Here is a 27628-nt window from a genome sequence, read left to right on the forward strand (position 1 = left end):
CCGCTCAGGAACCATGCTCGCGTTGTCCTTTTCCAAACAACCGCTTCCCCATCGCCTCTCTGCAGCCGTCTCCGGAAGAGAGGGGGTCTCCCTGCATCTGGGAATATTGCACAATTAAGTCCCTTCCCAGGAATCACATTCTAATTTCTTTCCTTCTCGATCATTTATTTCACACACTTGTTCGATTTGGCAAGTCCATCCCCCGTTTTACCGCTACTTTGCTCCCTTTCTCGGGGCTTGGAGGGTCTAATTTCTCAGCTGGATTTTAATTACCCGTTCGAGGACGCTGACGCAGAGCCGCGGGCGGCGGCGTGGTCAGCCAGGCTCAACCCGCCCGTGTCCCGGCCGGCAGTGCCGCCGTGCCGAACCCAGCATCTGCCGAAAACGGATTGAGCATCCACATGTTCCCGTTCCTCTGGCTCCCGGCGCTTGAAGGTTTAACAACCTGACGGGGCATGTGCAAAGCACCAAGCGCACTTTTCCGATGCTAAAATACTGGGAAGTTGTTTCCTGCAAAATGTGTGCCCATCGTGTTCTCAAAAGTTGCGGATCCTGACGCTTCCCAAGAGCAACCCCTGCTTTTGTCTGGATGATTTTTTTTCTTCTTTTCTGTATTTGTGCCCTGTTGCAGGGTGCTGCCGGATCAACCGGGAGCTAACGGGGGAGCGCGGTGCTGGAGGAACGGGACAGGGTGGAGGAGGTGAATCTCCGTTACTGCTCTGGCTCCATTTACCGGTCCGAAACTGGGACGACCTCACCCCGGCAGGTTTCTCCCCGTCTCTCGGGGGCTACTACTTGTTTTTGCCCGGCATTTGCTGGATTCAATGAGGATATCTTAATTCCACCCTTCATCCGAAGCGGGAGCGGGCAGAGCCGGGTCAATCCCTCGCACACTTCACACACCGGAGCAGCGCCATGTGGGGACGGGGAAGGTTCAACAAAGCAGCCCTGAATACTCAGCTCTGTCCACCCTTCCCGGGGATGCAGTTAGTGCCTGTGCCCTCCTCGGCGGGCTCTTGGCTGGGGAGGGTAAAGAGCGGCAGTGTCGCGGCGCACCCCCCGCGACTCGGACACGCACACACAAACGTACACGCGTGCGTGTAGATACACACACGGGCACACAGAGAGGCTACTCCGCGCAGCCAGAGCAAAGTTTGCCCAGGGGCAGCCCCGCACCCGCTCCCCCCCGCCTCCTCCACCCTCCCCGCTGGCGCTGGCCCCGGCCCCCTCCTCTCTCCGCCCCCGCCGCTCGGCCCTCCCGGCCCGGACACGGTGTCAGTCACAGCGGCGGTTCCTTTCATCTCCACCGCCCCCGCCCCGCCCCGCCCCGACGGCGGAGGGAGGGAGGGCGGGAGCGATGCTGAAGTTGCGCTGTGGCCGCCGCCGCCGCCCCGCGCCCCACCGCCGCCCCCCGTGGGGCGCCGCGCCCGCCGGCTTCGGCAGGAGGCCGGGCGCTGAGCGCGGAGGCGGCCGGGGGAGCCGTGCCCCAACTTTTTCCCCTGCCCGTGGGTGCGGAGGGAAGCGGGGGGAGGGGGTCACCTCCCCGCCTGCTCCATCCCTCCTCTCCTGCCCTCCCTCGCTCCCTCCCGGGACTGTTTGTTCCTCGGCCCTCCGCCCCTCGCGGTGCCGCCGAGGCGAGCCCAGCCGTGCCCGGAGCCGCGGACGAAGCGGCGGACAAAGGCTCGGTGGGTGCGCGGCACGGGCAGTGCCGGCCCCTTCCCCTGGGACGCCCCCTCCCCCTGCCCGCCTCCCCCCAGCCATTTTAACTCGGTCCCGCTGGGGTGGTGGCAACTTCACTGGAAGGCGAAACGCGGGCGGGCTCCGCTCCCCTCCGCGTCTCCTCGCCCCCGGGGTGAGCTCGGGTCCGGGGGGGGATGGAGGGGGGATCGGCTCTCCTGCGGGGCGGTCCCTGGCGCGGTCGGGACACAGGCGGACGTATTTTGACGTATTCCGGCCGTGCGGCGCGTCGGGGCGAGGGTCCCCGGGGCGTCGGTGCCGTGCGGAAGACGGGGTACCTCGGCCCCGAGGGGGCGGGTGGACGGGCGGGGGTCTCCGGCTGCCGAGAGCAACCCCGAGGAGTTCACGGGATTTTTCCTTCTCTCCTCCTTCTCCTCCTCTCTCCTCCTCCTCCGCCCTCCTCCTCCTCCCCCCGCTGCTCCTCCCGCTCCCCTTCCCGCGGCGGGCCGGCGGCCGCAGCAGACGCCGCGCTGCCGTGAGGATGCCGCAGCTGCCGGGGGCCGGGGGCGGTGGGGGGGACCCGGAGCTCTGCGCCACCGACGAGATGATCCCCTTCAAGGACGAGGGGGACCCCCAGAAAGAGAAGATCTTCGCTGAGATCAGCCACCCCGAGGAGGAGGGCGACCTGGCCGACATCAAGTCCTCCCTCGTCAACGAGTCCGAGATCGCCCCCGGCGCCAACGGGCACGAGGTGCGCGGCCGCGGGGGCTCCGAGGGGGCGCGGGATGCCGGCGGGCTCCGGCCGCCGCCGCGGGGTGGGAGCTTCGGCGGGGCACCGGGGAAAAAATTCCTATCGGAAAAGAAATCATTCCACCCCAAATCCTGTCTCCAGAGGTGAGCCGGGCAGAGCCCCTTCCGCGCTTCGGCCCGGGACGAGAAAGTTGCCGCGAGTTCCCCGACGGTGCGCTCGTTTCAGACCTCAAGCAGCCATGAAATTTCCTCAGTAAAATCAGCGGGGTCGGAGCATTAGCTGTAAACTCTTTAAGGGATTTGCATAAAACTGGGGAAAAAAACCCGACTGTAAAATAACTTCAGGGCGAGCGGGGACGCTGCCTTTTTTAAAATTTTGTTTAATTAAAAAATTTTCCTTTTTTTTATTTTTTTTTTTTTAAAGATCTGCTAAGGAGGGCAACCTGATTTTCATTATTATTTTTGGTATCTTTTTACCAAGAGCATTTCGACTGCCAGTGCACCGTATATTTTCCGGAAACGATCCACTTTCATTAAATTAGGGTGCTTTTGCTAGAAACGCTTTGCAAACCCCTATAGTTATTCACGTTGCTATAAAACAATAGTTTGCACAACCGTTTCTAGTACAGTTGCCTTCCAAGCAACTTAAGAGGAAAAAGAAAGATGCTGGTCTTGTGCTCTTAACTCCTCTCTTCCTTCGAGAAACTGTAGCAGTGTGATTGATAAACGAGCATCCATACAATGATTTTTCTTCTTCTTCTTTTCTGATGGTGGATTCCTTGCGGTCAGGTTTCCAGGCAGACTCAAGCACAGGATTCCTACCATGATAAAGGCAGAGAACATCCCGAGGAAGGTGAGACGCATGCGGTCCTGTCTTGCAATGTTGTCCCTCTGTGACCCTTCACACAGTCCTGTAACTGGAACTTGGTTTCTTTTGGAAAACATAAATTGAAAATCTTTTGGAGGGGAGGAATGCCCGAGGGCTTTCAAAGCGCATTTAAAAATGAGCTGAACATGCAGCACGTTTATCTTGAGTGACCAAATGGTATTCCAGTTGTTTAGAAACTGATAAATAGGCCAAATGGATCTTCACTGAAGAAATAACTATTTTTAGGATATCGGCTTAAATTAATCTATCTCTTCACTCATACAGTGTACAGTTGTGTTCAGAAACCCTCTGCTTTTCCCCATAGCCAAATTCTCTCTAAAATCTCTTTCAAATCTAAGTACGAACACATCTGCATTTTTTTAATGTACCAACTTTAATTTTGATTGAGAAGAACTGAGGAAATAGCAGAGTTCATCAAATATCATTTAAAGGAAATAGCAGAGTTCATAAAATATCATTTAGGAAGATGGACATGCATGCAAAGAATATGTAGAGGACGGGAGATGGTGTTTAAAATCAAATGGTTATCATTGCATGCTAAACCAGATTATAAATTCCATATAAAGACAGACGCAGTTCAGTCCTGGTGCTTTCCAGGACTCTGGCCATCATCCTCCAGATTTGTAATTAAGCAGCCTAGAAGCATTTGGGGCAGTGAGGGGAAGGTGTTCAGCTCTGGATAGTTTTCTGCTCTGCATCATCTTAAAACCTTGCTTTCAAGTATGGGCATTTAAGTGGGAGACCTGTTCACCCTATTTGCAGGGCCTGAAACAAAAAACTTTATTTTCCTACCAAATAGCCTCCCTTTCTTGGCTTCCGTTTTGACTGTAGTACCATGTGTGCTCAACAGCCCCCCTCCCAAATTGTTAGGATCTCCTTCAAGCCACCCCTGCTCTTTAATTGTTTTCAATGAGCATAGTCAGAATGAATTGTTGGCTTCACACAGCGGCTCAGCAAGAGAAATTATGATTAGCTATCACAGCCTTGTCCTCCCTTTCCTAACAATGATGTTGGAAACCCATACTGGCAATAATTCTAAATTGACAAATACTAGAGGCATGTATGAAATTGGGGAATACTGCTACTTGAGAAGTGTGATGTCATTGCAGATGTGTCTACTTTAATTTGAATGAGTACTAGGAAATTTATTTACTTTGAGGCTGTTTTGTATTTTAAACATAAACTCCTCACCAAGAGTACTCGCTTCTTTAAGAATTAACTTTTCCTTAAAAAAAAAAAAGCTATTACAAATTATTTCATGCCGTTTCCTGTCAGCAGTAATTTCCACAAGTAAGGAAACGTTTGCATGCAGAATATTTTTATATGTGCACAATACCTGTTTGAGTGCTCTAACTTATGAGAAATGCATATGTGGGGAATAATGTAATCATTGTTTCATCTTCCATAGGAAAGCATCCAGATGGTGGCTTATACAGCAAGGGACCATCATACTCTGGTTATTCTGGGTATATCATGATGCCAAATATGAATAACGACCCATACATGCCTAATGGATCTCTGTCGCCACCCATCCCCAGAACAGTGAGTTATCTCTTCCAAAGGCTGGTTTTTGGCAAGCTGGGTTTCTTCCTGTTTGGTCTGCAGAGTTTGTTTACGACAGGGTCTTTTGGATAGCTTCAGTGACGATGAAGGTTGAACTTCTGCTGTTCAGAGCTTCTGTCCAGTGGTGTTCGGGAGCTCTTAGAGGTGTTGGTCATGATCGTAGTGGAAAAGCTGAGGTTAATGTCTGTGACAGGGCTGGGGGCTTTAGGGGGGTAGCCCTGGTTTACTACTGTAGATGAATGTATGGCAGAATGATGTAAGTGCTGTCTTTGTAGTGACTGGGACAGATGTGAATTTTCTGGCTTTAACTCTTCATTTGTTGAGGAAAATCAAGGGCTGGAAGCAGAACCGCTAAAGTTGCGTGACAGTAAGATGAGAAGATTGGGATTTTTTATTTTTCCTTCAGATGTGGCATTGCTCTTTGCTGTTATTTATTTTCACAATCAGTTGGTCTGCATAAAGGCATTATGTATCTGGCAGCATTGCTTTGAAACATACTCTGTATCTTCAGCCAGAAATTGTGAAATGGTCGTTTAGGAATTAATATCAACCATGATGCAGTAGTAACAGCTTTCCCTTACACTGTGGCAAGCACTGATTCTTCCAGGTTGGTCCCTCTGTTTCCATTGCTGTAGATGCATGTTTAATGGATTTTAATGTACTTTTAATTCTGGTTAGCCAATTCCCATTTATTTGTGTAAACCTCTTGGTATACATATAGAGCAATGGAGAGTCACTATGAGTTAAAATGAGCTGTGGAAATTATATTAGTAGAACTGGAGTGAAGCGGGAAACAATTTGCTTGTAGGCATCGTGCTGGAAAAATGCCGCTGCTGTTGTGCGTGCTGTGATAGGAGAAGTTGGATGCTGTTACTTCCGTGTGATAAAGCAGTTTTCCTTCTTACTGGCTCTTAGATGTTTTACTTGGAGGTCTCTGTCATGGCATTGTTTTGCTCTCTGACATCCTTTATTTTTATTCAGAACTGTGGCATTTGACTTCAAAAACATAAAGAAGGGGGCCTGATCTGTGGTGGTAATTTGACAGCAGCAAAACATGTTAAATTAGTGTATATTTGGAGTTGGAGTGACAGGGTGTTTTGGCACTGGAAAACACATGGATCTTCATTTGAAAGATAAAAAAATTCATGCAATCCATTGCTTTCTGTAGCTGTGGGGCTTTTTTGTGTATAAATTCCAGTTCAGAGGCCTACAGCCATTTAGGGTGAAGCATGATGATTGCAGTCTGTTGATATTTGTTGTTGTAAATGTTCTACAGAAAACTTCCTTTTGGATGTATCATGGGGAAAAGCATGCAGATTTTCAAGAGAGAGCGTGGAGACTCAAACCTGCTCTTTGGAGGACTAGGAAACTTCAGACTTCTTTTTTTACCTCCTCTTTGCTATGTTACCTTCCTAAGAAAGTCCCGAGTGCTGGTGCATGGCTTGGAACAACAAAATCCAATTTAATTATTCACTGAGAATTTTCTCCATATATGCGTGCCATGGGGCTGCCACTCTTTACATCAATGCCCTCAGAATATCATCTTGTAGAAGCTCTTGTCTGAGGTACTTGAGGAACTGCCCTTTGTGAGTGTGGTGGAGGGGAGGAAGGGGGAAAAACGCATCTTGTTTTTAGTTGTGAAGCTGCCTGCTGAACATCTGAGGGGATCATTTAGTTCAGTGCTGCTCTTGCATGTTACAGCAGCACCACTATTTCAATACAACAGTGCTGTTGCAGGGCTGCAATGTTGACATAAGCCTGGAGTTCTTTCAGTTTAACCACAAGGCTACACGCTTGAGTTATTAAATAATTTTTGTGTTTAATTGAAGTGTAATCTTTGCTAGGCTCGTAGCTGACAGTTGTGTTTCAATGCGTGCGAGATCAAAACGCGGAGCCCGGGAGGTGACATGCTCGCTCCCTCCATGGCTTTGCACAGCTCCGGCGCCGCCGCACGCCTCCGTGGGGTCCCAGCCGCTGCCCTCCAGGTTTGCTCTGCCTCCCCTTTCCACGGCAGCCTGCTGGGGCTGGGGGCAAGGAGCAGCTGAGATCAGCGAGCACTGGAGCCAGAGGTCTCCCCGGGGGTGTCAGTAGTCCCCAGCCATTTGTGCCTGGTGTGTACCTGCGCCCTGCTATTTGCATGACAAAGACGCTTCTTGTTGATGCATCTGTTGCCTGGAGGTGTTAGCCGGGATTATAAAGGCGCCCTGGGGCGCTGAATCTTTTTTTCCACCTTGGAAGGACCTGCGGACTGCAGACTGCCCCGGGGATGCACCCCTGGGGAATGGTGTCCAGACACAGGGCAAGGACCATCTTTGAGAATGGAGAGCAAAGCTTTCCTGGAAGGGGAAAAAAATCGCTTTCATCACCATATCTAGAAGGGAAAAAAAAAAAAAAAAAAGCCTTTCAATTTTTTTAAAAAGTGAATGCTTTAGGAGCTTGCTTTGTAAAATCAAAAATACAAATCTAGTCCGACACAACTTGCCTAACAAACCGTAATAAAAAAAAATTAAAGTCTAATTTCACTGCAGCTTTTGGAAGGGAGAGAGTGTTTGAGAAGGATTTAGAATCTTCCAAAATCTGCTGTTAGAGAGGTCTTGTCTTCCCCGTTCTCCTCCCCCATTTTTTTTTTTTCCATTTTCTTATTTTACTGGCAACTGATTTTCTATTTCCAAGTTGTGTTAGTAGGAGCAGGAGAGTGTTAATTGCACGTTCAGGAACGAGCCTGGTGCCGCAGTATGTGTCCTTATCAGATAGGTGGGTAAGTGGGGAGAAGCACAGCAGTCGGTTTGCTGCAGGAGAAATGGCATGTGATGATGCTACCAAACCACAGTAACACCTGGTGAATGTGCATCCTGTGTGCTCAAGATATCTCTTGGTGGTTTCTGAGCATCGAGGGGGTACTGAAGATGGGAGATGGAGATAGCTGTTTGTTTTCTAACGTGTGGGTTTTTTCTTTGGTTAAGAAGACTAGTTTTGGGGTGGTAAAGCTGTTTTGAATCTTTGATGGGAATGTGGGAACAGAGAAGGTGACTGAAGAAGGATAATTTCTCCATGTTGTAAATTCACCCAGAAGATAATTTTGGATTTATTTCTCATTCCCCATGAATTAAACTTCCTATGGAAAGATAGGGAATTTCTGCAACCTGCCTTTAGTCTGTTCTTGGGTGTTCTTGGGGTCTGGGTTTCTTTCTTCTGGCTCAATTGCCTCTCTGTAGCAGCTGGATGTGTTAAATAGGTCATGGGATACAGTGTATAAACATTTAATGGCAACTTGCACAGTGCAGCATATCTGAAAATGACGAAGAATTATTCTAAGAGAGTTTCTAGGAACAACACAGGACTAGGCCAGATTTTGGATATTCTTTGTGTGTTTCTGCATAGCAGGGGCTACAGAGTTAGTTCCTGTTTGAAGAGCTGATGTCCCAGGAGATTCAGAGGATAATATGGGCAGAAGGAAGGATGAGGGTAGGAATAGCAAAAATGAGTGCCTATGGAGCCTCAGTGAGAGGGTTTTGTTTCCCTAGCTGCATCTTCTGTTCCTCTGAAAGCAGGCTGATTCACTTGCTTGCGGGGAAATTTTGGAGCCCCCAGGGGGATACAAGGGGAATGTATGGGAGCTGCAGAAGGACACACACCTGATTTTTTTTTTTTCAGTGTATTGTCTTTTCCTGAGAATTTGTTTCTTCTCACTATGCAGCTGTAGGGACTTGCTGGGAGCTGTGGTCAGCTGAAACCTGCCTGGCCCAATATGAAATAAGCTTTCACAGTGCAGAAGTTGTGTCTTGGTGCCTGCTCCCATATCACCCACCAGAAAGCTTTGCTCTGATTGCCAAGTTGCCTTTGGAGCAGGATGCTCTGGGGGGCCTTAGGCAGCTGTGGTCCTGTCACAGATCCTTCCTTCTCTTCCCTCCACAACCCCAGGCCCATGACTGAGGAAATGGGCAGCTGAGGGGCTCCACAAACCGGAGCTGTTCATCCAACACAGAAGCTCTGCGGTTTCACCCTGTGCTGAGCACAGCTTCGCAGTGCAGTCGAATGTGTTTGCCCAGGGAGGAATTTTAGCAGTTTTCTGAGGTGCTCAGTGAGTGGTGCCACGTGGGTAGACAGCACTGGGAAAGAGCAGGAATCTGCTCACCCCAATAGTGGGACCTCATTGCTGCAAAGGTATCTCTCAGCTGCTCTGACTCAAGCTATCACAGCTGATCAGTCTAAGTTACAAGTCAGGCCACTGAAACATAAGTGCAAGCTGTGAATGGTCATGGGATAAGTTTTGGTGGTGTTTTCTGTTATGAATGGGCCAGGAGACCAGCTCCTTTTTAAAGGCCTTTATTAGAGGCCAGCTCTGGGTGGGGAGCCCGAGGGGTCACACACCACCAGTGCTCCCACTGAACGACGCTGAGGAGGAGAATTCACAGCTTTGTCTCTCAGCAGAGCTCAGGCTTCCATCCTCACGACAGTCCCCGGGAAGACACTGGGCCCTGGTCTAGGGGTGTCATACCATCCAGGAGCTGTTTAAGTCATGGCAACAAATTGAAGAAAGTTCTGGTGGTGGTCTGATGTTCTTTACTGTTCCACCGGCTCAGGAATGTTATTTTTCTTTAGTTTCACGTTGGCTCGATGTCCTTGGGGTCTTTTGATGCTGGATGTCTCTATTTTACATATAGCCTTGGGTGCACAGACTCTTGGGAGCAGTAGAGGTGATACCGGAGTGAAGGGGGTACAATTACAGAGTAAGTGATGGGAAGGAATAGAAATACAGGGTCAGCAGAACAGCCTTAACTTATCGAGGGATATTAACACTTAACAATGACAACAAAAGGTAAGTTTTAGAATTTTAACACTTAACATTCAATAGGAAATTAACACTTCAATTAATAGCATATTAACACTTAATATTCAAAAGCAAACTGACACCTTGAGAGTTCATGACTTTGGGGTTTTCTTTCTCCCACTTAATAAGATGAATCATCCATTTGGATAAGGAGGCAGAAGATGTTACCACAGTGGCTCTAGGTTGTCCTTGTCTGAAGCTTGGTCTGGTTGCTCCTGATCAGAGCTCCAGGCTCTGAGTCTTGGGTGTAGTTCATTGTTACTGTGATCTTTGGCACATACTGGTGAAGAGAGGCAGCAAAAGCTGAAAAGATGTTCCTCCTTTTCACATCAATGCAATTAGAAAATTATGTAATTGTAAATGGGCAAAGGGAAAACAAAATGTTTTCCTGATGTCTTGGTGCAGAGGCAGCGACTGTGTGTGTGTGGCTTGAGCAGAGGCATTATCAAAAACCCCACCCACTGAAAATCATCAAAGTTGGAGCTTTTGTATAGCAATACCTGTGTTTATGTTCTAAATATCCCTTTTTTTATATATCTAGGAGCTGATTCAATATAAACTTTAAATGATAGAGCTGCTGCTTACTTTTTAAAGTGGTTTAAGCAAAATGTCATTCCTGTCTCTCTTCCAACTTAATCCCAGCCCAGAAAAAATGTTAATAAGAATAGCTTGTTATGGGCTGCAAGTGCCAAGGAGGATATGGGTCAAGAAGAAAGCCTGAAGCTCCACAGGTTCAGGCATCAAAAGAGGAAAAGGCATTTTCCAGATAGTTGCAGTGCTGCATGCCTGCAGGCATTGAAAAGCCTGGGTACTGCAGGCCTGGCTTCTCTTGAGTACTTAACTTCTGTTTATAGTTAGCGAAAATGCCTCCTGATATGGGAAGGAAATAACCCACACAAAAGCATTTTACTGCTACTTAATATTTCTGAAGTCCTATCAGAGGCATATGCGCTTTTTTTTTCTGCTAGTAGTAAAACATCATGTTTCTCAAGAAGACAAAGAGATGAACATGCAAGAGTCTCTTTTAATATGGTGGACACTGAACATTTTGTGGCATGAGCTCTGTGTGTGTGTCCTGCTGTGATCTGTGCCTTTCTCACGTGGATGGACAGTGATCCAGCATGTCTGGTTCAAGGGAAACACTGCTGGGAGCTTGACAGTCTGTCTTTGACCTGATCGAGTCAGGTTGTCTTCAGCTTGTGTCAGTCCTGCTGCTGGAGGGAAACCATGTGCTGTGGTGCTCCAGCTGTGTATGTATGGTGCCCATTTATCCCAAACTGCCCTGTCCTGGATAGCATACATTTCTCTCCAAGCTCGTTTTGGTTGTAAGATATGTTTGGTATGAGGACAGTTCTCATCTGGCTGTCGGGTTTGGTCCCTTTCTGCAGGACCTTGGTGGCAGGAGGCGCAGCTGCCTGGCGTGCTGCTGCTGCTGCTGGGCACTTCGGGATTAGTGTCTCTGTTGCTCTGGCCCTTCGTAGGCATTAGATTCACTTAAGAAAATTGCATTCAGAATAACTTAATCTAGCAACCCAGTGGCTTCTATTTGAGACTTGGATCTTGTGGATATGTTTATTTAGTTTGGGATTCCCACTTCAAAGGAATCTGTCCTCTCAGCAAGAAAGTGGTTGAGCACTTAAATAAAAAATGTATTCACTGAATCTTTGGGGTTGAGCTAAAAGTGCAGTTAACAGTAAAAGAGAGTTAACATGTGCACCAACTGTGCTAATCAGTCAGGAATTGCCCGATTTCCTAAAGGGGAAGGGACCTGAACTGCCTGAGGAAAAGTGGCTGGCCTTCCTCTTCTGTGGCTTCTGGTGGTGGTGTTGCTTGCTGGGGCTTCAGGATGAGAATCAGGACCTAGAATATCTTTGCTGTGATTTTCAGAGTTGCCAAATCCCTTGTGTAGAAGAGCATTTTCATGGAGCTAAAGGTCGACTCAGTGATTGTTTATTTTCTTTAAATAGCTGTAGATATAGGTAAAGTTGAGGCATAAAATCAATGGGATGAGCTTAGTCAGCAAAAATTACAAGTGTAAAGTTACAGTGCTTTGATTGAATATTTATAAAATGAGCAGCTCAACTTAAAAAGTAAGTGTAGTGGTGTCACCAGCTGTAACATATAAACCAGAGAATTGCTTTGGCTAGGAGTTATTAAGCAAGCCAGAGAGCAGTTAATTCCCAGAAGCATCTGTCTATCCAAGCACTTTCAGTACTCCAGCCCTATACTTCAAACAGTGCTGCACCAGTCAGCCGGCAGGTCTGCTTCTCCCAGACCAGCGCAGGGGAAAGAGTCCCTTGGGAACACAGGACTTCATGCAAGTGTTTGCCGTGAGGTACCTTATGATAATGCTGGTGCTTCAAAGGAGCAGAGTACACGGGCATGTGCTCATGGTGCAAGGCAGCCCTAGTAATGCTGCTTTGGCAAGGAGCAGCAGAAAGCTGCTTGTGTGACCTTTTTTTTTTTTTTTTCCCCCCACTCCTTGCTTTCTGAGTAAGGAAGCCTTTAAAATAGCTTGAAACAGGCTGGTGCTGCACGTCCAGCACAGTGCCAGGCACAGCAGCCCTGCTCTGAGAAACCTGGGACTTGTGGGAGCTGCAGTGAGCCCCACAATGTCAGCACAGAGAGAGAGATTGCACAGAATTGCATGATGCTGAAATCCTATGGATACTGATAACAGCTCAGCTTCACCTTAGCTGACTTGAACGGAGGTGTGGATGGGATTGCAGTCATTATCCAAAGAAAACCAGTCTGGAGGTTGTTTGATACATCATGTATGTTTAAAAAAACAGGGAAAGGGATCATAGGACTTTTTTTGGGCAGTTTAGTTGTCTCAGAGGTGGAGAGCGATGGGCTCTGAAGTGCTATCCCTGTAGGCTCTATATTTCTGAGTAGGCATCCTAGTGGCACTGGCTGCTCAGAGCTTTCTCTCTGTAACTGGTCACTTAGCTATGCTATAAGCCTCTATTTCTTCAATTTTCTGCCTTTTTCTGTGTTTCAAAACTGCCTCAGAGGTTTATCTTTGTGACCGTCTGTTGTCTCTCCACAGTTCTGGCGTATCTTTTTGCCTTGATCTTTCTTCATCCCTATCAAGTCTTGCCTTGGCAAGGTTTGTCTGGCATAAAAAAAGTACTACGTGTAGGTGATGATTAAAGGTGTCAACGCTTGTCAAATGCAGACCACGGTCTGGGAGAAGGCCCTTTGCCTGCCAGTGTGCTAAAATGCAGATAAACTGTGTCCAGCAATGCAAATATGTTTACTTTGCTTAAATGCCACAATGCAGTGATTTGTTGAGGGTGCCTCCTTTCTGAAGTTTGTGGTGCTGCATTGGGTTCAGGAAGCTGCAGTTACAAGTGGTAATTGTGTTTTTCCTCACTCTTTATTTTGCTCCCTGCCAGTCCTGTATTTCCTTCATTGCAGTTCTGTATTATTCCCTTGTGCCCTCACAGTGAGCAAGCTTCTTGCCACCAACCCATGTTCTGTCCCATGCTGGAAAATTCCATTGTACAATCTCCTTTAATTAGTTTTTGCAGAGTGGCTTCATTCTCACATCTGTGCCCTCTCTTCAGTTTAGGCTTTGTGGCAGATTGTTCCATCCTTGTGGTCTGGTCAGCAGCACTTCTGTATCTTAAACTGAAGAAACACTTATGTACAGAAAAGCTGAGGTGAAGCAGGAGAATAGCTGGGCTTGACCCAGCTCCAAGGGACTGCTCCAAACTGGGGGAGGCTGGTTTTTCCCCAAACCTCTGCCAATTGTAAAAGCTGTCCTTGCATCCACATCCAGATCCTCCTTTTTCAAATACAAACTGCCTGCAGGTTCATCCTCTGGGGGAGCTTCTGGGAGTAGGGTGGGAGCCCACAGGTGAGCAAGGGTCAGGTGTGGGAGCCCAGGGTGATGGGGCAAGCAGGGGCAGCCCAGGTCCCCTCCAGCCTGCTGGAGATCAATATGGGAAGGAACAGTGAGCTCACCCAGCTGGCACTGGGAGAGCCAGTGAGGATATTGAGGAAATAAGCTGTACGTTGAACATACTGGAATACATTTTTGAAAACTCAAGTGATTAAATTAGTTCACCCCCTTAGAATGCCCCTTGTTTGGCTGCCCTCTGACAGTAGCATGCTGAGCTGTATTTTGGTCTTGTTCTTACTGCCTGATTGCCTCATGCACACAACGGAAATGCAACTTAAAAAAGTAAGTTTTAAATGAATATGTTGGATTTTAAAAAAATTGTTATTCAAAACCTCTTGCATTTTATTTAGTGTCTTAAGTACTCTTGCTGTAGGAAGAAAAGGAAGCTGTGCTGGATTTAAAGGAGAAAGCAAATAAAACTTCAAAAAGCTTAGCTCTTAAGTGTGTGGATTTTTCAGGTTTTGTTGAGACTTATTTTCCCTATTTCAGTTATTTTGCAGATATTTCTAAGATACTAGTGCAGCGATCCTGTTTTAGATGTAAATCTTCAGATGGAAGGATTGGAATAGAAAAACCACAAGAAAATGCTAATTTATTAGGTGACTCCCCAGACAGTTTGACAACAATATTACGAACACTTTATTTTTTTTTTTATAACTGGCAAATATAATCTTCTTATCAGAGTGACCTGTAAGAGGATGACTTCATACTTTGTAACAAGGAAATATTAACAGACTGTAGGAGAGCTGGTCAACATGCTGTCTTGAAACATTTTTTTGTTTCAAGGGTGCTTCCAAAACAATTTGTGTCAGGAGCTTTCCCTCTTTCTTTGACACTTTAAATCCTTCCTTTTATTGCTTTTTCTTTCCAAGGATACGTGTGTAAGTGAGAATAATGCAGGCTAATGGGGCAGAACAATAAATATTCAGTTGGGAAACGTGGTTGAATCAAAACTGCTTCATAAACCCCTGTGTTTGGGGCACAGGCCGACTTCCTAGGAGAAGATCTCGGTGGGTTTGTGAAGTTTGTCTTCCAGGACTCCCAAGTAAATACAGTTGGATAGTTACACAGTAGTGCTTACTGCACAAAAAAAAAAATGCCCTCCTCCATTAAATGAGTCTCTCTGGCCAATACCAAGTGGACAAATTTTTTTTTCATGTTCAGTTAGCAGAAGAGCCTACAGGTGGGTGTTGCATTTTTCTTCTGAAAGTGGCGTGTCACAGCCCAGGAGCCCATAGTTCACAAGTCAGCCGTGGGCTGACATTGGCTTTTCTTGTGTTACCTGTGCTTCCTCTCTCTCCTCTGCTGGGTTCTCCCAGGAGGGGGTGGCTGGTTAAGCCAGTGGCTGAGATTTGGTCCAAAGAGGTTAAACCAGGACTGGCAGAGGTGCCTGTGGTAGCCTAAGTGCCGCTAGTAAGTTGTAGCTGTTTAGGTGCTGGAGCAAAAGTTTGTGCCTGTGCAATTAAGCATGAAATAGGTAAATTCTGTGTATAATTGCCCAACCTAGAGTGTACCATGAGGATGTGACCCGTGGAAATTGCAGTGCGTCAGTGACTGCCGGCAGATTCCTGGGAAGTATCCCTGGCACCCACGCTGGCACTGGGGTTGTGTGTGTGTTTGTGTGCGCGTGGATTTCCTCTGCTTCCCCCCACTCCACTCCTAAAAGCAAAGGCACAGTCTGGGAGGAGACTTCTGCAAATGAGGACCTGAAAAAGCAACATTTGTTTGGAGTCTTAGAGGAAGGTGATGGCAGAGGTGAGAACAAAGTCTGTATTTCCTGAGTTAACTTTGGGAATTCACCTGAAAGACAGCTTGCTTCTAAATATGTTTCTTAGGTTGGTTTTGGTTTTAGTTTTTGGGGTTTTTTTTCTATGAAAGCAAACAAGAAGTCTGAGAAAGTTAAAAACCGAGATGTGTGTGGTGGAGGGAGGGAAAATAAGAGGATTAAAGCCAGTGCAGATAGGAAGAAAGTTTGTGTCAGTGCTGGCTGTGGCTGTGTTTCATACTTGGCCTCTGAATGAAGGAGCAAACAGTCTACTGAAGGTTATATGTAAAAGCCAGAAGGAGCCTAAGAAAATAAGCCCCAAAAAGGTTTTGTCAAAAGACAGACTTTGTGTTTTCTCATTTTCTCTTCCTGCGACACAACAACACCCATATTTTCCCACTTGGTTTTCTGTTTGCTCTCTCCCCTGCAGGGGAGCAGGCTGTTTGCCCTCAGCATCATTATTTTCATCCCCGTCTTTTGTCTCCCTCCCTCTCAGAAGTTTAGTGCAAACACAATTAGATAACAAGCACGGTGTGCTCCTCTCCTGGGAACTTGCCATTGAGTCACAGCTCTTGCACACAATGTGCTGGGAATGACCAGCCAGGGTTTCTGTCATCTACCCTGGCACTGGCCTGGTGGGAATTTTGTTGTTTACTGTGGGGGTGGGAAGATCCCAGAGCAGCTTTTTGGGATGGCATCTCAGCAGCAATGGCATCTGTTTTCATCTTCCAGTCGTGATGGGCACCTTCCAAGGCCTTTGTGATGTCCGTGCCCCATGCCTCAGCAGCCTCTGGTGGGAAGAATGGTTTGCAAGGAGATGCCAGCTCATTTGCACCTGGAAGCTTTAAAATTTTTCCTGGGCATCCTGAAATATCTTCTATTTAATACAGTACAGTGCAGCCAGGCTGTGTTCACTGGAGCACAGCTCTCAGCTTCCTATCTGTGCTTCTTAGGTGGTGTGCCCCAGTGTCATTTCCCTGCCAGGGTAACTCAGGTCATCTGTGGCATTTTCTTTGGTTTCTTCACACCTCTGTAATCACAGCTGATACACTGTGGCCACAGCTGGTGGGTGTAGGGTCCCCAGCACCACAGCCAAACTTAAAACTCAAGTTTGTTGTGGTCCTGTAGGTAGTCACCTTGAAGGGATTTCAGTTCCTGATCTCAGGAGCTGGTAAGGTTGGTTGTCAGGGTCGCTGGCTCTCTCTAATGTGGTTACCAAAAGAATCCTGCATGAGGAGTAGCTGTGACTCTGCTTGGGCATGGAATGCTGCCTGTGCAGATTATGGAGTGGGCTGCACAGGGTGAAAACCTGGCAGACATCCTTCAGGTGCCTCTTTTGGGCTAAATAGTGTCTCTTGAGTTTCACTGAATAGCTGCAGAACAAGGGCAAGCTTTCGAGAAAAAGTATTGTGTAACAAGGGAATCTGCTGTAAATGAACAAGTCCCCGGAAGGGAAAAATTAGCAGTAATTACAGTAAAACATACTTTTTCATTGTAGTAATGGTTTGACGTTGAAAGGTAGGGTTGCAGCATCATGTAAAAGTTATTTTTCTGCTGTGTCTTCATAGTGGTGAGTGTTTTGGAGACCTTTGCAATGCTGGGCATGTTACTTGCTCAGTTTTTGGAGGCTGGCATTCGTTTCCAGATACTTGAGACTCCTTGTGGGACAGGCAGAAGTTGAATTAGCTGTCCTGCAGATAATGGCAGCAGATCCCTCTGTGTACTGTGATGGGTTCAGCTCCCTGTATCTTGCCACTCTTCCCTATGTATTGCTTTACAAGCATCCCTCTGCTTATCAGAGTGAACACCAGAGTCACAAAGAATTAGTCCTGATTTTAAAAAGCAGGCTGTGCAGAGGAAGCAGTAAATTTGTTGGGGATGGCAGGAGAGTAGAGAGAGGAAAAGACTCCAAAACCTTGGATTACAACAGAAAAAGCTTCTGTCCTGATACTAAAAAGACGGTAAGCTTTTACATCTTGGAAAAGAGCTTGCTATGTTTGACTCTAATTTCAGCCTCAGTCTGGTTAGTGTGTTAAGCAACACTCAAAGTGAAAATAAGAGTTTCCCAGCCTTGAAATGACAGGGACATAAGCTCTGTGTCCATAGGGAGAGAGGCCAGATCCCTTTGCTGTTGTCTTTTGAGTCAGGGTTTTAATGACTGCAGGGAGGAAAGGAGTGTTAGTACAGGGAATAAAAACAATACAGCTAAGAGGAAATTATTTTTATTGCTAATACATGAGTGCTCATAATGTTTAATTCTTTACAGCTTATGCTTTATTTGCACATTCTTCCTTCCTCACCACTCTGCACACTGCAGTGGTGGGACTGTATTTCAAAATTACTGCTCTTAAAGGCTCCTATACAGTGTTTTTACCATGAATAAAAATGTTTGTCAAAGTTGCCTTGGTGCTCAGACTGGGCAGCACATGCACACAGAGTGGTTCAGCTGCTGTACCTTCCTGGGCTCTTGCTTTTTACATCCTCCTTATCCTCCCTTCTTTCTGCTGATAGGTTTTTTAAGTTCCCTGGAAATATTTTTTCAGGGTAATGTAGATTTACGTTTAATTAAAATTCGGGACCATCTTTTCTTAATAGAAATTTACTTTTGTTTTCACTAGCAATGCCAGAATGGAAGAGGAGCGTGGGAGCATTTGATGCTCCTGAAAACAATACTGTGGCAAGAGTAGTTTTAAGGCAGCCCAAGAATTGTCTCTATGACTGGAGAGGGAGTTTTAAATAAAGCTTTGCAGTATTTTGTACTTTTAGGTCATTATTTATCTTTTCAGATAGTTAATGGAGATTTAGTGTTTGTCTGCCATGTGCGTGTGTGTCTGGTTTAAGGTAAGTGAACAACTGGCAGTTTGTTACAAGGAGCTGAGAGAGGAGACAACAGCTTGGGCATCTGCATTATTTTCCCTTGCATCAGGTGCTAAAAGTCACTAAACGTACTGTGAGTCACAATATTTTTTCCCAATTTGACTCGCTTGCCCAATCGTATTTTTACTTCAGCCTTTAGGCTTGAAAAAGCATGTGCATAATCAGTTCATTTTGTGTGGTCTAGGCTATAAAAATGCCCCCTCTGTTCTTTCCATATGAAAAACATGTTTTTAATTTTGGAGAACTTATATAATTTTCTGTGCTTTCTTTTGTATCTCAGATTAAAAACAAATGCTCCCTTCCCCTAACTTTGCATGTTCCAATTATGGAGTTGTGAAAATAAGTCATCCTTCAGCTTTTGTTACTTTAAAACAGCTATCGGTGATGTCAGAGTCAATACTAAAAGCATTAAGAATGCTGGCAGAATGTAATGCAGCTGCAATCCAACATGATGTTGGAAATGGGGTTGAGAGCATAAAGGCTTTCCATATTCCCAGGGCGCACAACTGCTCGCGGCCTTGGCTTTGATCTCTTCAAAGGCTGCTGCCTCCTCCTAGATGGAGAGACTTGGCTGCCACTCGCTCGCATTGAAAAAAGGCAGAGGTCTCTATTCAGGCAGAAATCAATCACTGTGCAGAAACAATTATGTGTAATTCAACCATCATGAAAACAGGGTGAGATTATGGGTTTGTTACCTGAGTGACTGCGTGGAGATGGGGAGCAGCGGACGCGGGAGTCCTGCTGACATGCCACATCTTGATGACAATTATAGACACATGAATGATGCGGCGGGCGGGGGCGGCAAGATGACAAATGCTGGTCACGCTGTCCAGCAGAGCAGAAAATGAGGTTACAATTGGGAGATAATGTTTGCATATGTAACCATATTTCAGCAAGCTGGGCAACTTCAGGGAATAGCTGAGACTGGCGATTGTAAACAAAGTGTGTGTGTGCCATGACTGTCGGCTTTCCACGATACAGAAGTGTGCATGTGCAGTGAGAAACCCGGGTGCCACGTCCTGGAGCTGCTTGTTTAAAACAGCCCAGAGGCATTTTTGTCCGGCGGTGGGGGGAGGGAGGAATTGCATGGAAAAGGAGAAATCTCCAGAGTTTGGCCCTCAGAAGGCAGAGGAAGCAAGTGAAAATCCATCTCCATCCCTCCGTGTCTCGGGACAGGGTGGTATTAACACGGCAATGAGTGATGGCTGTTTACGAGCAGCACTGAGGAGCACATCCCTGTCTCCTGCCTTCCCCTCCCAGTGGGGATTTTTGCTGGCCTCATGGCAGCGCATCTCTGAGCAAGAGCATTTTTACATTTGCATGGTAACGTTTTGGCTGCAATAGGCTGCTGGTAGTGTGACGTGATGCTCAAAATATCTTCTGATGCATAATGGCCTCCTTTAATTAGAAAGGTTTTTTTTCTTCCCCTGAGTGGTAAGCAATAGCTGTCTGTCTTTAAAAAGGGAACTGGCATGTGCAGTATTTACCATGAGAATATTTATTTAAAGTATTATTGCTTATAAAGTCTCAAAATAGTTTTCCTCCCCAAAAGGCAAAATAAAACACAGATGACTGATTATAAAATGGTATCCCTGCTCACTTTGGTACACAGGATGAGCTTTACCTTTTATACTGCTTGGGCTTAGACATCAGAGGCGCAAGAAGCTGCTTTGAGTTACAGATCTTCAAACAATAAGTCAAAACAAAAAATCAATCCCTCCAGTCCCTGGGTGCAGTTAGCTAAAGATAAAAGAGAAAAATAAAGTTATGCTAAAGCAGATAGAGGAAAGGAACAGATATGCCAAGGAAACACAGAGGACAAGTGCAGAGTTGAAGTGGGCCTAGTGTGAGCCAACATCAATGAATTTTTATCTTATCAAAAAGTTTTAGGGTTGCCAATTCTTTTCAAACTGGATCCACTCTGCTCCAGGGCTGCCTGAAGCGTTGTCTTCAATAAAAATTGCTTCTCCCTACCCCCCGCATACTTCCCTCTCACTCCTAAATGTAATCACATGCAGGGATTAGGCTGCACCTTACTCAAGGTATGAAACTTAATTGCAGACTTCAACAGTAAATTAAGGACTCTGATAATCTCTTGTTATTACAAATAAGAACTGAGATTTCTTTTTAAAGTATTTGGTGAAAGATGCACAATTGCAAAAAAGGTAAAACTATTTTATTCGGGTTATTTCTCACCTACCCCACCTCACAATAAATTTAAATTACAAAGGAATTTCTAAGATAGATTTTTTTTCAACTGAGTGGAGTTCTTTAACATTTTTTTAATAGCTCTTTCATGAAAATTTTAATATTAGTTAAATGCCTTTATTGAACCAAGTATGTGGCTTAAGCCTTAACCCAAGAAAGAGGAAAGCATTGCATCTCAGTGTTGTGATATGTGACCTAAAACCCTCTGCGTGTCTCTTTGGGACTGAAGCTCAGGGGTCTAATCAAACAAAAAAAAAGCCCTTTTGGAAAGAAGTCTGTTGGCTTTGACCTGTTCCTGTTGCATCTTTTGATGTGTTTATAATAGGGGTGAGCTTCTGATTGTGTACTGTCGGGAGGAGCTCAAAGTGTCTCTTGGCATCCCTTGATCAGGACAGCTGGTGCTGGTACCTAGCCATGGGCACATAAAAGGCAGACAGGAGATGGTAATACTTCAAGTAATAGCTACAGAAAACATATCTATCCAACCAAAAGTGAATAATAGCCCTAGATTGTAGACTACATTCAAAAATACCTGGAATGAACTGCTATTCAAAGGATTTTGGGAAGTCTTGATGCATGACTTCAGCTCAGTTACTGGTATCTCAGGGCCTGTTTCCCCATCAACAGTGTGATGTAATGTCCATTGCAGAGGTGGGGCAACAGAGCAGAAGAGGAAGAATAAAAGGTTCAAGGTATGCAGGTTAAAGAGTGCTAAGGCAAGGTTATTGATGTTAGGTCTTGCTCTTCAGTGAGAATTTGAGGGGGCAATTTCAGACAGCTGCGTGGTAAACTGGTGGTGGGTCTTTTCACTTCAGGCTGTTGAACTGCTGCCTTTGCTGCTATGTGAACAGTTGCATGAGCTGCTACAGAGGTGTTTATGAGATTATGAACTGAGTAGGAAAAGCATTAGTGAGTATAGATGTTACTGTGAAATACGGTATGGAATATGTGGCCCACGCAGTGAAAAAATATGGTATCTATAGTCTCTTATTTCAGTAAGAGGGAAGTTACTGTAGGTAACTACTTAGAATGAATGTTCAGCCAGTTATTGCCTTTAAAAAAAACGCATACAAATCTGCAGCTAGATAGTTATTCCTATTCATCTCCGGGTAGATTGCATCCTAAAGATAATAGTTTTTTTATTGTTGTAATAGTTCTCCTTACGGTTGTCTTCTTTGAAGTGAGGAGCAGCGTGGCATGATACCTTTCAACAGCAGCAGCTGCACAAGGAGCTGAACTGAAGCTGAAGGCTGCTACAGCTCGGTGTTGCGGACCTGCTTTTGTCCCTAACCAGTTTTGACTTCCTTCAGTCCAGCTGTAGGTGAAGCTTTGTCATCAGTAACTGTCAGCCTCTCAAAATAAACATTTTATGTTTTTTGGAGGCAAAAATGGGCTTGATACTCACAATGCTTGGTGTTGGATATAATGCTTGTTGTCTGGTGTCGTTCTGCAAAAGCCGGTGGGAAGACCAGAAGTCCTTGGGATGGCTGATACAGAACAGAGATCTGCAAAATAATAATCCTGCCCAGAGGAGGAGGATTTGTGAGGCCTGTGGTGCATTGTGATCTTTTGTGTCCTTCCTGAAGAATGCTGTGCACAAGCTGCAAAGAGTGTTGGCTTGAGTCAGGATGAACTAGGAGACTTACAGGGCTTAAGCAGCTAACTCTGAAATGGAAAGTGCCTTAGCTCGAACTTATGGAATATATTTTGCTTTTTTGTGTGTTTATTTGAAGGATCTGTTGAATGGAAACAAAGGTTGGAGCAGAGGTGAATGGGAACTGCAATGCTCTGCCTGGCCCCTTTTTCCCTCCTGCCCTAAGAAAGCAAGCTCGTACCTAGTTGCTTTGGGAAGCATCAGCCATCTCCCTTTCCCATTTCAAATATTTTGATTGAAGTATCGAGGACAAATGTGTTGATTGGACCTGGTTCCTCTCAGTGTGAGGCTTTTCTTTCTTTGTTTTTTGATCTGGCCCAGCTGAGCATCACAGCAATAGCAGCTAATTGATTTAGCCTGTGTCAACTCGGTACAGAGACTCGGTTGTTTCAACTCTCTCAGTGCAGCACACAGGGGATAAAACCAGTGGCTAAATGCTGTGTCAGGCTGGGATGGAGCCTGGGCTAAATGCAAGGGCATGGCGTGGAGGTGTGTGCTGAGGAACCCCCAGGGAGCTCCTGGGAAACCTGTGGGCTGGCGGGGCAGGCAAAGTTTCTCAAAGCTGGCCTACTTGGCCTCTAAAGTAAACACTAATTTGCGGTCTCTTCTTAGGGAGGGAGCAGTCTAATAACGCTGGGATAACTTTCTAGCCAGCAATGCTTGTTGTTCAGGGCAGCATTTAGCTTCATCTAATTGGGACACTCAGGTTTCAACAAAACCTGCAAAAATGGCGGACAGCCTGGAGGTGCCAGATAATCTGTAGATGCCCATGGTGAGAGACAGTTTGCTGGGTCCTCCGACGGGTGACTCTGGCTCATTGGCATGAGCAGATAGTTGTGGTAGAGAGGGGCACAGAGCCCTCCTGCGATGGCAGTGGGAGCATCAGTGGGTGTGCGAGGAAGGCTCAGCAACATGAAGTTGGATGTGGCTGCGGGAGTGAGGAGTGACCAGCCTGACCTGCTGGGCACAATTCTGCCCTGGGATCTCTCTGGCAGCAAGGAGTCCTCCGTGGACACTGGCTCAAAAGTCTGCCCTGGTAAGTTCTGTCCCAGTGGAGCCGAGCCTTAAATAACAGGCAGATGTTTGCAGAGCGTGTATTATGGAAATCAGACCAGTCATAACTTGACTGCTCTAAAATAATGCGCGTCTCTTCTAAAGAGTGTCGGCTTAGTTTTTTTTTGGCTCGAGGCAGAGACAAATTTGTGTGCGCAAGGCAGTGGCCTGTGTGGGGCAGCCGGGGGCCAAGCTGGGCCATTCCCATCCCTCAGGGCACTCGGGCTGTCCCAAGGCAGCACTGACCTGGCAGCACATCCCCTGCTTCCGTGGGAGGATTTCACTTCTAGCTCCTCCTGGCTGTTCCCAGTCCTTGCCCCGAGAGAGCTTGGGGCGCCGTGGCAATTAGGAAGAGCTGAGGCAATTAGGAGGGTGTCAGTGTGGCCCTGCAGCTGCTGATTTGCATGTCTGCCTACATCGGGCAACTTCCATGTTTCCCCACTTTTCTCCCCAGGGCTGCCAGCACGTGGCTGTCTCTCCGGAGCTCCTTCCCGCACCCTGGCAGGGGCTATCCAGCATGTGACTGACACAAGTTCTGTCCCCGGTGCCCCGAGCTGGTGGGATGGCTCAGCCGCGCACAGCAGGTTGGAAACCTGTGGCTGCCTTTCAGAGTTCCTCCTCCTGGAGAGTAGCTGTGGGCAGTGTCGTCAGCACTTGCACAGGGTCACCCACAGGAGTAATTCAGTGTTAAAACTAAGCCTTAGTCTTGTTGGAAACATAGTTTATTTTTTACATTTCCTGTCTTTTCAACCCTTGGGCTGCTCATATTGTCCTCAAGCAGGTGTTGGTGCTGAGGGAGGAAGGCTGTCTCTGCTCTTGCTTGGCAGCCTCATCAGCCGGACCTGGAAAAGTATTGAATTAGCTTTATTATGCCACTGATTTGAAGTCATTACTTGTGTAAGCCGACGCAGTTCCATTATTGTTGATGGGATTGGGACTCTTCATGTCACAGGTGAATTGGACTCAATTAACCAAAGCTGTGGTCTTAATTAGAAGCCTGGCTTTCAGTGGCTCCTCCTGGGCCCTGGAGGTGGGACACCCCTGTCATGTATTGCCACCCCACAGGGCTCAGTGAGTCAAGGGGAGTAGGTGCCACTTTTTCCCACGCGGCATCTGGGTGGATTGTGTGGCATCCTTTCTTCTGCCGCACATCCCCTCGGCTTTGCTCTGGGAGAGAGGAAACTCGGCTTGAAATGTGGAAAGTGCAAACCTGCCCCTTTGGGCTTGCCAATGTCATGAGTGCCCATGTCACATCAGCTCTGGATCTGCCCCCATAGCCTAAGTAGTACAGCCAGGGAATGAGCATTTTCCCCTTTTCCTGAGAGACAGTTAGTCAAGGGTATTGGCAGATACTTGGCTTAACAGGCAGAGCGGGAGGTTTCGTATTTTCACTAGCTGGCAAGTTTTCAGTGGCCATGCCTGGCTGTCTTGGCACCTGGATGTAGCAACATATCTGTAAGTGCTTTATGAAAAACCTGATGCTCATTATTGCACTTAGAAAAACTCTGGCACAGAGAAGGAATCATCAGTTTTTGGGACTAGCCAGCAGCGCAACTCCCAGGGAGGTCCACAGTCCTGCATCCCACTTGGCCTCTGTGGAACAGGGACCTCTACCCAGTGACCTTGCAAATGGTTTCCTGCATACCGTCTTCACCTTTCCATAGGAAAAGGTGTCTCTCCCAAGGCACACTCATGCTGCGGTGTCAGCACGTGTTGCTGCAGCAGGGCTGGAATGCAGGGCCATGCTTGGCTGCTTTCCCTCTGCTGCTGGAGGGGGCAACAGCCTTTTTTCGAAAGTGCGCTCCCTCCTGCTAAATATAGCATCAGTGCAGGCTCTATTTTTAGTGTGCGTTTTAAGTGCCTTTTTCAGCAGAAGCCCTGCAGGATTTCAGCAACAGACCCCGCAGCTGGGTGTCCCGGGGATTTCTGTCCTTTCCCAGTGAGAAAGGATGTGCTGGGGATGGAGAGCTCATGTGGTGCACAGCAGTGGCCCCATGTGCCACATGCTCACCCAGCCGACTGCTGCAGAACAGGTGGTACAGCAACTGATTGCTGCCTCCTGCTCAGGGAGAGCTCCTTCCCCTACCTGGCTGCTGGGTTGTTTTGTCCTTTCTCTTCCCTTCCTAAGCTGGTAGGAGTGTAGTAGCTGCTTGGTAAACCTCTCCTCCAAGCTTGGGTTGGCCAGCCTGCTCTGGAGTTAAAAGGGACTGAGCTGTAAATGTGGATGGATATTGGTTTAACCAGCAGCCTCATGTAAATCCCTTTCAGAGCAGTCTCCCCATTCAAAGTTAGGATTTGGTACCATTGCTGTTGCACCCTTTCATATGTCTAGCTGTGGACTGGTACTCCCTCTAGATGGCAAGGAGGGCATAAGGAAGGTGAGACGAGGAAGGCCTGAGCAGTGGGAGAAGGCTCAGCGCACTGTGGTTTAGGCTTGTTGTGAGTTGTGTGGCTGTAAGTGCTCACTTGTCATACTGCAGGTGGCAGCTTTCCTTGGGCCAAGCAGGAGCTTGAAGCCACCAGCAGCCTTGGGGGACTACCCCTCTGCTCCACAGCTGTTATGAAAAGCTGCCTTTTCTGGTAGCCATTCAGAAAGGCTTGGTGGTTCCCTAACAAGTGGCTGGAAGATACATGAGAAGAGGCACATGCTTAGCACCTCTGAATTTGTGTGCAAAGTGTGCTTGTAGCTGCACATGGTGTCAGCACTGTCCTGCATGTGGCCTGTGCCCGGGGGAGGCAGGGGAGAGAAAGGGGCTGCTATTTTTGTTCCAGTGGTGGTTTATGATGGTTGTTTCCTTGCGTAGATATCTTTCAGTGGGTGGCATTCACATCAGACACTACCCCACACCTGAAAAACAGAAAACAAACAAAAGCTGAGATAAGCAGTACTTTAAGGAAGATCAAAAAGTTGCCTGCATGTTTCTTCTTCTTCAGGAAACATACAGTACTTCTGACAGATCAAATGCAGGTTTAGGTGTGTATTCATGGCGTCTTGGTGGGCCCCATTCTTCCCCTGTAAAAATGGCAAATGAGTGGTATTACAGAGAGGATATGACAAGTTTGGTATGAATCATCCTATCAAAACAGGAAAAAGTATTCTCTGAAAAGTTTACTTTTGACTTGAAGTAGATGGTCAGACGTTGCCTCAGAAGTTGCTGGGGCAATGTAGTGCATAGGGGGGAACAGTAAAATGGCTGTGTTTCAGGCTATCATCACATAAAGCACACTTCTTGTTACTTTATCTCCCTAACAAACTTGCAGTGTACTTTCTGAGCCTGTTTTATTCTCATTTCAGCTTGGCTGTGCTGGAGCAGCCCTTGCTGGTGCTCAGCATACCTTGCACCTCTTGTGTATTTCCAGCCCTGTTACCTCAGATGGGTTGAACCCCGATGGCTGAATGAAAAGGATAGCGTTGCTGATCTGTGCTCCCCTGCTGAAGGTTTATGTGCATCTTCATTTCACTTGCATAACTTGCATATGTAGGGGCTACTCTCTGCTGCTATTGCTATGCAAAAAGTCAGCCTCTAAACTTAGCTCTGAGCCAAGACATCTTCCCCCGAAGATGCACAGCACTTCTTTTCCCCGTCACTGCTGACAGGAGGGGGTTATATAATTCAAAGTTCCTCTCAGTGCTCTGCAGTGCCTGTGCTTGAGTTTTACCCTTCTCATTCCATGCGTGGTGACCCTTTTGCTGTGGCAGGGTGATTGGTGCCGGGCTGTGCTTGTGTCACCAGCGGGACCGGTGGGTGCCTGGCATGCACGGCTGTGGGAGCTGCCACCAGTGTTCCAGAGGGCATGGAGCTGACTCTTCTCTGATCTAAGCAAAATCCTGTGCCAGCTGGGCAATGGGGAGAGATTAATGACTGCCTTGGAAGCCAGTTTTCCAGCCTACTGGCCAGAGGGCAAGCATCATGATAGTTGTAGCAGCTGGTTTGGAGAGGAGGGAAAAGAGGGGAAGATAAAATTGCACGCTCAGAATGCCAGGGTAGCCTGTGTCCATGCTTTGATGTCTTCTCCCTCCACACCCTCCTGTGGGTTAAAAATGAAACTAGACTGCATTTATAATGGGTGTGTGAATATCTGTATTTAGCTGCTGCAAGCAGGCTCCTGGACTGAATCCTTCTATGTGGAGAGATAGAGTTTGGCCAAATGCAGGAATGGGTGTTTTCTGTGAGAAATGAGATTTTTGGGGACACGCAGACACATGTCATTTCATAAGTTCAGACATCACAGCCTAACAAATTCTGGCATACATGTACATGCTGGGTTAGGAAAAAGGATAAAGGGAGATTAAATACCCTTTAATTCCTCCTTAATGGTCCTGAAGTGTCTCAGTCATGGTTAGGACTGTAGGAAGAAGGCCCATTCGGGTCTGCAGTGAGGACAAGGCACACAGGTTTATTTCCAGTGAAATAAACAAATGTAGCTGCCTCTAAACCTCTGAAATGGATTTG

At 46.9% G+C, this 27628-nt stretch overlaps 1 protein-coding gene across 5 annotated transcripts in view; it reads left to right on the forward strand.

Moving 5' to 3' along the window:
- The first annotated feature begins 2218 nt into the window (after positions 1-2218).
- The window catches only part of LEF1 (lymphoid enhancer binding factor 1), a 70102-nt gene continuing 44692 nt past the window's right edge, over positions 2219-27628 (forward strand). For all 5 annotated transcript variants that reach the window (XM_062493778.1, XM_062493780.1, XM_062493779.1 and 2 more), the window contains exons 1-3: positions 2219-2428; positions 3217-3280; positions 4725-4858. In XM_062493778.1, coding sequence (XP_062349762.1) covers positions 2219-2428; positions 3217-3280; positions 4725-4858 — 408 coding nt within the window. The remainder of the gene's footprint in view (positions 2429-3216; positions 3281-4724; positions 4859-27628) is intronic.

The sequence above is a fragment of the Cinclus cinclus genome, chromosome 5, assembly GCF_963662255.1.
Source record: "Cinclus cinclus chromosome 5, bCinCin1.1, whole genome shotgun sequence".
In the NCBI taxonomy this organism is placed as follows: domain Eukaryota; kingdom Metazoa; phylum Chordata; class Aves; order Passeriformes; family Cinclidae; genus Cinclus; species Cinclus cinclus.